The 10893-nt window shown below is 42.8% G+C and overlaps 1 protein-coding gene across 1 annotated transcript; it reads right to left on the bottom strand.

The window, feature by feature from the left end:
* Positions 1–1741: 1741 nt before the first annotated feature.
* Positions 1742–6510, bottom strand: LOC102716438 (HSP-interacting protein). The gene is made up of 4 exons (XM_006659960.3): positions 4212–6510; positions 3701–3919; positions 3080–3179; positions 1742–2255 (listed from the first exon to the last, which is right to left on the bottom strand). The coding sequence occupies exons 1-2, from the start codon at positions 6349–6351 to the stop codon at positions 3762–3764; spliced, it is 2298 nt and encodes a 765-aa protein (XP_006660023.2). The 5' UTR covers positions 6352–6510; the 3' UTR covers positions 1742–2255; positions 3080–3179; positions 3701–3761.
* Positions 6511–10893: the final 4383 nt, after the last annotated feature.

The raw sequence follows: 10893 nt of genomic DNA on the forward strand, positions 1-10893 counted from the left end.
CTGCGAGGTGAAAAGTTGTGAAATCGCATAGCACGCTGAAGAGCAGGCCAGCCGGGAGCAGATACGCGAGGCTTCAACTCGCAAGACGAAGGACGAAAATCTACCATCCAAAAAGACGGCAAAGATCACCTCCAACGAGAAGAAGCAGATCACTCTCGACCCCGCCGACCCGTCTAAATTTACATTCATAGGAACTCAGTTAGAATCTAAATAGGAACTCGCGCTAATCACTTTCCTCCAAAATAATAAAGATATTTTTTGCTTGGAAACCATCTGATATGCCGGGAGTCCCTAGGGAGGTGATTGAGCACTCTTTGAATGTAAAAGACGACGCTAAGCTGATTAAACAGCGCCTTCGCCACTTCGCACAGGACAGGAAAGACGCGATTAAGGAGGAGCTGACCAAACTGCTCTTGACTGGCTTCATCAAAGTCAAGTATCCCGACTGGTTGGCCAACCCCGTCTTGGTCAAGAAGATAAACAACAAATGGCGGATGCGTGTGGATTACACAGACCTTAACAAGACATGCCCTAAGGATCCGTTTGGTCTGTCGCGAATCGACCAAGTCACAGATTCGACGGCTGGCTGCGCATTGCTCAGCTTCCTCGATTGCTACTTGGGCTATCATTAGATCAGCCTAAGGCGGTCAGATCAGATGAAAACTGCCTTCATCACACCATTCGGCGCGTATTGCTACATCACGATACCGTTCGGCCTAAAAAACACTGGAGCAACCTATCAGCACATGATCGCCAAGCAGGAGTAAGGTATTATCTCACCACGTCGAGAGCCTGAACTTGGTTAAATTGTCTCCCTTTTTATCTTAACAATCGAATTCCGAGCCCGATAGCCACTCTATAAGTTTATTGCCGATATCAATCGTCGACAAAGATGAATAATTAATTTGAAGTATCTAAGCACAATGGGTCTTTAGCCACCTAATAATCTAAAAAAACACTTTGGAAGAGCTTATCACGTTAAAAAAAAATCTGAGTTCTAGATTATAATATCTGGTTTGTTTTAACTTATTTATAGTAAGCTAGCTAACAATAATCCCAAACTAAACCAAACAGAGCCTAAACTTATGTGCACCATTTTCATATGCTGGCACTTAAGTATTACCTCCTGGATGTATAAGACCTTAATAAATCAAAACACATATAATTTATTCATTTATCTATAAATATATGTAATAAGTAGAGTCAAAAAATCTTATATTATAACGAACGGGGTATTTTACAAATTATTGATAATTAAAGTTAGCTTTACCACACCTTATCCAAATTGTCAAATATTTACAACCGAAATAAGTACATACAAAAAACGATGGTCTTCCAAAAAAAAAATCATAGGTCTGCCCTAAGTTAAACTTTATAAAAATATATAGTCAAATTTACAAGACCAGAATAGTTTTATTAAATTCACAATTAAATATATTTCATAGTATATTTAACTTATGCTAAAAATGTTGCTATATATTTTTATAAATAAGGTTGATTCAGAATTAACCCAAAATAAGTTATGAATTTATAATATGAATAAACAAAGAGAGCACACAAAACTGACATGGTAATTGTTTGGCTTTTCCCTAAAAAACAATATTTACAAACAAAAAATAATTTATAAACAAAACTTTTATACGTTTTGTTAGAGATCTAAAAACAAAGCCTAAAAAATAAACTACGACGAAAAACTCCAAAATAAGGTTGAAAATTCAATATAAATATAGGCGAAAAAATAAGGGCCAGAATGATTAACAATCAAGGATATTTGATGACTTTGTCAATATAAACATCTGTTCCACACAATTGTACACTACAAACATTCTGCCGTACTATTCAGCTACATGTTACACAAACTGTATTCAGCTTTTCATGTGTGACCTGGAGTAGAAGTGTAAAACACAGCTGGGAAGATCATCTAGGCAAGTAAATATAACATGTGTATTCTCAAAAATTTCCTATGATGATCTAACACCTTGGAGCACTTCCATGACTGAAATAGGAGGAAGTGCAACATACACAATATCCACAGTATCACCAAGCAGAAGGTTGCGTAAAGCACCAAATATAATAGCAAACGCAAGCCGCATTGTTAGCAATTTTTTTTTTCTTGTCGCCTTTCCGATTCAGGAAACCCCTACACGCTACTGTCAGCCTGTCAGCCAATCTGTTGCTGGAAGTCGAAGAGAATATTTCCTTTTTTTATATATTTTGGATGGGTAAGTGCAGTACAGCTCCCAGAATAAACAAATCTGCAAACATTTGCGAGAAGATCAGAAAATAGAATGGGGTCCAGATCCAAGGGGGTAAAATGCTGGTGCTGCAAATGGAGATACTTAAGCAGAGGTAGTAGACAACAGAAGTAAGCAAGCACCAGCGACTACTGCGCCTCCCTCCCTAAGTTACCTGTAGTTAACTGTATAAACCATTTGTCCGTCACTATTTCTCCTCATGACACTAACAAGGTGCATAGTTACTATTACACACCCGGGCTATCTTTCCTAATGTTACAGTTCTGTAAAATATCCAGGTGATTATTTATTGGTTAACCATGCATGACAGTTCTCCAGAAATTACAACTATATTTCAATACAAATTATATTACTATATAGAAGCACAACCATGTTAAAATTATGGCTAGTTAATGCTATTCCAGAGGGTAGACGAGGAGCAAAATTAATTAAAACAGATGAGATTAGATGGACTGGAATATTGTACAATATATTTCCTCCATATTTTTATGTATGACACTGTTGACTTTTAGGATTACGTTTAACCATTCGTCTTATTCAAAATTTATATCCAAATATGCAAAATAATAATGCATACTTAAAGTTCCTATAATAATAAATCATATTATAAAAAATAATTAATAATTATATAATTTTTTTTGAATAAGACGAATGGTCAAACATAGATCTAAAAGTCAAGAGCGTCATATAAAAAAATATGAAGGGAGTATAAGTTAGTGGTCCTGAAAACCAATCAGTCTAAATTTGTGTTACTAATAAAAAGAAGAATTGGAGACCCCAAAAATAGATATGTACAAATTAATTTCAGTACATTCAATCATTACCTGAGAGGTAGCTGACTGCAGTCAACTCCTATAGTTTTAACGGCTGTAGGAGTAACAGATAAAAACAACTGAGTATAAGATCCCTTGATATCCTAGTGCCCTGCATTTGTAATTTACAGATTTTTGTATTAGGTGAAGCTGCATGGCATGTACACACTGACTGCTTCCAGAAAGGACACACACAAAAGACTATGAACTCTAGTTATTGTAGAGGATTACATGAGTGCCTTAATATGCCATACTTTGTCACTTACATTCCTCATACAACAAATTATTAGACATTTATTTTCTATTATTCTATCAAAGTAAGGTTTATGCAATTCACAAGGACAAAAAAATACTGGTTGACGTAAAAAGTCCGGGACACCAACTGATATCAAGTCAACGTCCTGGTACATCTCGATAAGCATCATTTTCCCTCTTGCTTCTTGTTCTAAGTTTTATGTTTTGTTTTCACCTTGAAGTCGAAGATACTAAATTACTTCAAACCAGGACCAAATATCTAAAAACAACATCATAATTTTTTCCCTCTTACTTTTTTTTTGTAAGCTTTACATTTTGTTTTGCCACAATGACATGTAGCCTGCCAATGCTGATAATATTTGCAAGGCAAGAAGTTACCTGATAAAATCACGAAAGAACTTCTCCATGATGGAAAGTCAGAGTCTCATATATTAGAGAGTCACGCATAGTGTATATGCTCCAATATATGGTGCAACTTTGGAGCCCTTCGTCGAAATATTGGTTCAAGTCGGAAGGATGGGGCTCCACTTCTCCACTTTTTCGCATCATACATCTCATTCCATGCTTGAACTATTTCTTCAACCTTAAAACTCAGTCCTATATAACAAAAAGAACATGGTATCAAACTATGGCCTTAGGTTTGACACACAAAAAGAGCTAAGCATATATAGAGGCTGTTGTTGGTACATTAATCTTTCTTAAAGTATTTGCATGCAGTATTACGTCATTTATATAGGAGTACAACCTTGTTCCAATAGGGGGCAGGAACTCTAAATCTTAATCAACAATATATTTGTATCTAGAATTTGCAAAATAATAAAAAAAGAAAATATACTATGCAGTAAACTGAGATGATTCAAACGAAATGCTGCAGGATAGTGATTATGACCTTCTTGTGTAGTTTCATTGGCACAATGGTTTTTTACCATCACATTGATGTCTGCGGAAGAAGCCCCTCCAGTCTTAAATTTTTCCATAGCAACTGTTAGAGACTCCTCCCAACTAGGAAGTCCCATGTTGAATTCCACTATAGAGCGTTCATAAAGAATCGTACCCCACAAAATATTTACATGCGATCGAATACTTGAAGCCTGTTCAAATGCTTCGTCTGAAGAGATATCCTTCATATATCCATCTATGCCCATCTTCTCAAATATGGCTTTCTCCTTATTTGGTTTTGAGAGGCCTCTCAAGCGTGTATTTTGCATTCCTTCCCACATCTCCATTCCCTTTTCCATATTATCCTCTGCATGGTTAAAGAATCCCAAAACCTCAGTTCCCATGTCAATCTTACATGCAAGAGCATAATACCAACAGAGCTTGGCCTGCTCAAACTGCTGCTGCCCTAGTGCAATAAGACCTTCAAAAAAATCTGGTTTTGTTTTCACAGCTTCTCCATACTTCACACCAGCTTTACCATATTCCGCACAAGCCCATTCATAAGCAACCTTAACCTCCTCAAGTATACATTCTAATGAAGCATCGTCAGACAAGGGAGGCCTTTTTCTTGCAGCAGCCATGTGAACATTTCCCCAGTTAAACAGAGCCAATGCCGCCATTTCTTGGAATTTTAGTTCAGCAACTTGAAATATTTCCTGTGCTTCTTCGCTTGCGACGGTGTCTTCCATAGCTTCATAGTACAATCTCATGCCAAGGTCGTGGAGATCCAAATACAAATCAGAATCAAAACCAACATGGTTCTTGAATAGCCGAGCAAACTGTATCATCCAGTCATCAACAGAGCAGTTCTGATCATCGTCATGCCTAGTGCTTCCATTCTCCGACATGCTATAATAACCTTTCTCTAATGAGGCAAAGGAAGAGCGTCTCCTGAAAACATCCACACCTAGCTCTTGTGCACGATCGACCTGTATAATGTACAATCGAATTGACCCTTCCAGATCTGCCAAGCTGTAGGCCCATCCAAGCTCATCTGATGAAGTGATTGTCACCAAGTCACCTTCCTTGTCCTTGTATTTGATAAGGAACGCTTTCAAAGATGGAAACTTGTTTTGAACAATCTCTCGCAATTGTGATAGATTACAGTTAGCAGGCATTTGAGCACACCTAATGTCCTCTCCAAAGACCAGTTTCAGATCCTTCACTACTTCCTTGACATGGGCATTGGTTTCCATGTGATTTTCATGGTGATTTTCCTCAGTGTGATGCACTGGCCGCATAGCAGAATGCTTTTGTTTCTTAGCGTCAGAACGCCTATTTTTCTTTCCTGCAGTGTGTTTTGCTGGCTTGTGATTCTGTCCTTCCTTCTCTAAACCATTGGTTTCCTTATCTTCTATATGATTTCGATGCTCTTTTGCTCCATTTGCTTCCAGCTGGTCAGTTTGCATTTCTTGATTGCCATCAACATGCTTACAGTCAAATTGCTTCTTGACGGCATGCTTTTTTCCATTCTCCTGACCATTAATCGTCAGCTCTGTGTTCTCATCTTGCCCATAATCTTCGAGATGAATCAACTCCTGCACCTCAATAGCAGAATCACATTTTTTGTGAGAATTTTTCAGCTTCCCCTGTCCCTTCACACGACCAGCGTTGTGCTGCTCCGGCGGCGGTACAGTTTCCTTATCCAAGACAAGAACGCCCTTCTCCTCCAATGCCGCTCTCACCTTGTCCGACATCTCCCGCGCGGCGCGGTTGGCCGGCTCCCAGGCCAGCACGGCCTCGACGTCGGGCCACGCCAGGTCCGGCCGGTCGAGCGCGTGGAAGCAGGCCGCCCGGCGCAGCAGCGCCCGGCTGTACCGGGGCGCCACCTCCAGCGCCAGGTCGCACTCGTGGATGGCGCGGTGGTACTCGGCGGGGCTCATCCGCATGTAGCACTGGGCGACGCAGGTCCGGAGGTGCGCCGCCTCGAGGTGGCCCCGGGGGAGGAGCTGGATCGCCCTGTCGTACCTGAAGGCGGCGCCGTCGTAGTCCCTCCGGTTGAACAGCCTGCTCCCTTCCTCCTTGAGCTCCCGCGCCAGCTCCAGGAACACCGCCTCGTCGCCGTCCACCGCCGCCGCCGGCTTCCCCATGCCCGGCGCCCGGCCACTCCAACCAGCAACCAACCTTTCGCTCCCGCAAATCTGCCCGGACTCCCTCTGCCCTCTCCTCCTTGTAAATCCCACCAACAAGGCAACAAACTCCAAGGATTATTCGCACGGGAGCAAGCAAAAGAAAGTATACGAGGAGCAGATGCTTCGAGCGCAAGGAAGAAAGCGGAGGCGGGCGGGCGAAGCAAACGAATGGAAGCAACGGGCCCCGGCCGGGGTCGGTGGTGGATAAGCCGCGAGCGGAGGGACGGACAAATGGCGGAAAAGGGGGACGAGAGCGCGAGCCGGTGGTACACCAAGGTCACGAAACGGAAGCCGATACGCGACGCCTTTTTTTTCTTTTTCATTGCTTTTTGGCTGGTGGGTTGGTGACGGCAGCAACGAGGCTCCGCGGGTGGTCGCAGCGGGGCGCGTGGGCGCGGTGCAAGTGCAGGTTGCAGATTCGTGCTGCTTTTGAGGTGGTGGGCGGGTTGGGGGGGTTTTCTTTCGCTCGGCTCGGCTCGGCGGCATCCAACGACTCTTGAGGTTGGTGCGGCCTGCAGTAAACGGCTTTTATCGGTTGGCATTGATGGAGCTCGCCGAACCCGGAGCCTCACAGTATCACGTGGTACCGCCGTAACATAATAAAATCAAGGCGTGGTTTCGGTACAGGAAGACTTGTGAACACCCGGACACACCGACATAACTCTCCCGAGACGATGTTAGCACGTATTCGTAAATAAAAAATAATTTTATATATGTATTTTTAATGATCTAAAACTAAGACTGAAAAATAAACTTTAATAAAAAAATTTAAATTAAGTAATAAATTTAAGGCTAAAAATTTAAAATTTGACTTATAAACGTAAGAAAAAGATACAGTGTTATCTTTTGTCATAGTACGCATCAAGTTACTACTACCCTATACATTTTATTCTATTATAACACAAAATGATGTTGTTCAAAAATTGGTAAAATATAGTGTATAAACCATGTTGTCGACGATTTGGATGTCGGCAATATATATTGGGTGGCTAACGAGGCACAGAGATCGATGGTTAGGATGAAGACACAGGGTTACCCAGGTTTAGACTCTCGACTAGCGAGATAATACCCTACTCCTACTCGGCGATTGTATTGAATTGTGGGCAGATCAAATAGAAGATAGCCGACCTGAATATACGGTGTGTTTGGCCGCCCCCATGAGGGGTGCCCCTATCCCCCTTATATAGTGGGGGACAGGGTTTACAGATAGAGTTCTAATCTGAAAAGACTAAGATATATCCTCATTCGGTTACAACTCGGATCCGGTACATGCGGCATGCAATCTGACAGTTACCAAACTTCGGTTGCTACCATATAGATATAATCTCGTTCCTATTCGGTACCCCTACGACTGTATGTATACATGTAGTCTATGGATATTTCTAGTACAGGTATTCCACAGCAGCCCCCGGAGTCGTACATAGCCGCGCAAATCGTCCAAGTAGATTGTTGATCATCAGACGTATCTTCGCACAGTATGCTTGACCTTATCCGAGTGCTTCCTAGGCGCTCCCCGAGTGTTTCCCGAGGGTTCTCGAGTACTCTGTGATGATTATAGAGGTTGTGGATGGCTCCGAATGGAAGGAGGAATAGGTGCATCGAAGATGCACCTATTAGATGTAGCCCCGACTCTATGCTTAAATGTGTAAAAATTAAACATAAAGTCTTCTGTGGATTGTTACCTAAGAGATGTTCTCGAAGTTTCGAGTTTTCCGACTCGAGCAACACTGTTCTGAGTGCTTCCGGACCCAAGTGGTACCTAGCTCTGGTTGCTCTCTCCGAGCGATTTGAACCCGAGTGGTTTGGAGATGGTTTTCGTGTCGTGTCTTCCCAGACATGTAATTATAATTACATTGTGCCCGTAGGGTAGGTTATGCAGTACCGCCTAACCGTTACACCCGAGTAGTTAGTACCGAATATATTTGGGTTTACTCAAAGTTTAGGCACAGGCTGAAAAGCGCAATTAAGTGTCATGGGCGATATCAACTAGCGCCTGCACGAGTGTGGCCATGGGCCCATAACATAGGTGTACCGTTGATTCCCGAAATGTGAGAAATCATGAATTTTATGTCACCATTTGGGCGAACCATAAACTCACCACGTTCTCGTCAACATGGTATCAACTGTGCCAGCATCGAATTTTACGCATCGGTCCGCTAGGCCCACGGAGGGACATAGTAACACTTAGTCGATTTTGGAGATTTGGAGCCGTTGAAACGTTTTAGTTCGGCGATTTTGGAGATTTGGTGCGATAGAGCACCTGTGCCATAGTAGCCGATCTCGAGGCTCGACTTAATGTAGTCAAAGCTACTCGGGACCGGTTTGCTTCTGCAGCCTTAGCGATCTTTGGGTCGTTCGAGACTATGGCGACCAGCTTCAGCTCCATGCCACCCAATAAAATCCTTGAGAGGCTTTAAAGGGGTACCCGAGCGCGGGGATGAGGTGGTGAGGGATATGGCAATGATTGTAGCTCGTCAAGCCTTCGCCATAATGAAGTCCCTTTGCCCCTAGGTAGTCTTTTTAGCCACCGTCAAAGATTTTATAGCCAATTGCGACTCAGAGAAGGTGTTGGCGCTAGTGGAGCAGGCTAAAGCCATTGTCGACTCCATAGTTCGGACCTTTGACCTGCAAATAGGAAATATAGCCATTAGCAGGAATATGTCTTTTGCAAGACATTTGTTTGTCTGTAATGTAAATTGTTTTGCTATTGCTTTAAGTCTTTATTCTGATTTAGATTTCGCAATCTGAAATGAGTTGTGTAAACTTGTGCTGTGTACCCATCCCGACAGCCCCCGAGTACATTTAGCCAGCGCGGAGCGTAGTGTATTACTCGGTTTGGTACGGTAAGTAGGGCATAGCCGCGAAGTTTGTTTAGCTTTATTCAGATATTGATGTCATGATCAAAAAAGAGCTTTTAAACAATAGACTTTTAAAAGAACCGTATGACATAATATAGTGTAGCCCTCGACTGGCTTGCTGAGGGTGAAAACCACTCGGCGTGGGCAATCAAAGGACGGAGAAAGAGGAAACCTTTATAGAAAAAGTACTAAGTATGAAAGGGACTTATCTGTTTGATATTCCATAAGTTCTCTCGTTGATGGCAGTGATGACAGTCGACATACAGATGTGATCACGATTTGGTGGTGATGATCCTGATGTCAAAGAGGGACGTGGCTGGCATGGTAAATAGATTACCACTTAGCGGCGATGAAGTTGATGTGTCCAACATGGTGGCAATGCATGCATTCGGTGTGGCGATGGGATCACCACTCGGCGAGGATGAAGTTGGGTGTGGCCGACTTGGCAAAGGGATCTCTATTCGGCGACGATGATCTCGGCGGTGACAAAGTTCATGATCTAAGACCTTCTGTTGGAAACTAGGGTCATTGATGACCACTTGTCGACGATTGGGGTTGGCAATGAACTTATAGGGTGGCTACCAAGCTCAGAATTTGATGGTTAATGATGAAGAAGGAGAGGGTTTACCTAGGTTCAGGCTCTCGACATGGCGAGATAATACCTTACTCCTGCTTGGCGATTGTATTCCGCAGATGAATCTCTCTTGCCCTCGAGGAGGCACCCCGTAGCCCTTATATAGTGGGGGAAGGGTTATAGATATGATAGAGTCCTAATCTAGTAAGACTAAGATTAATCCTAATTCAGTGATGGCTAGGGTCCAAAGTACATGGCATGCAATCCAATACATACCAGACTCCTAACCAACACCATACAGATATATTCTCCTTCCTATTCGGTACCCTATTGACTGTACGTATTTGTATAGTCTCCGGATACCCCCGGTATAGGTATCCCACAGCAGCCCCCGGAGTCGTCCATAGCAGCGCAGGTCGTCCATGCAAATTGTTGATCATCAGGGTTATCTCAGCGCTATATGCCTGATGTTATCCAAGTGCTTTTCAGGCGCTCCCTGAGTGCTTTCCGAGTGATCCCAAGTACTCTGTGATGATTGTAGAGCCTGTGGATGGCTCCGAACGGAAAAGAAGACAGCACCTAATAGTGTAGCCCCCCACTCTATGCTTAAATGCATAACAATTAAACATAGAGTCATCTATGGACTGTTACCTAGAAGATTTTCCCCAACTCGAGTTGCACTGTTTCAAATGCTGCCGGACCCAAGTGGTTTGGAAGTGATTTCGTGCCATGTTTTCCCAGACATACAACCTTTAGCTATGTTCTGCCCATGGGATAGGTCGAGCCGACTGGCTTGTCCGTTACAGCGGAGTAGTTAGTACCGAGTTTATTCGGGTTTACTCAATGTTTAGGCATAGTCTAAAGAATGCAATTAAGTGCCATAGGCGATATTGACTGATGCCGGCCCGAGTACGGCCATGAGCCCATAACATAGGCGTACCGTTGATTCCCATCTTGAAGGAAATTACGAATTTCATATTACCGTTACAAAACTCATAACGTTCCTTAAAATGCAGCATGGTATCCGTTATGCCAGCACCGAAAACTTCAGCTCGCTTTGTCCACAGG

The sequence above is a fragment of the Oryza brachyantha genome, chromosome 8 (assembly GCF_000231095.2).
Source record: "Oryza brachyantha chromosome 8, ObraRS2, whole genome shotgun sequence".
Classification (NCBI taxonomy): Eukaryota; Viridiplantae; Streptophyta; class Magnoliopsida; order Poales; family Poaceae; genus Oryza; species Oryza brachyantha.

What these genes read in the sequence shown, in the direction of transcription:
- LOC102716438 (XM_006659960.3), bottom strand. Translation starts at nt 6,351, where the DNA reads ATGGGGAAGCCGGCGGCGGCGGTGGACGGCGACGAGGCGGTGTTCCTG. An exon ending in CAATGAAACTACACAAGAAG is followed by an intron (nt 3,920 to 4,211) that starts GTCATAATCACT and finishes TTTGTTATATAG; the next exon opens with GACTGAGTTTTAAGGTTGAA.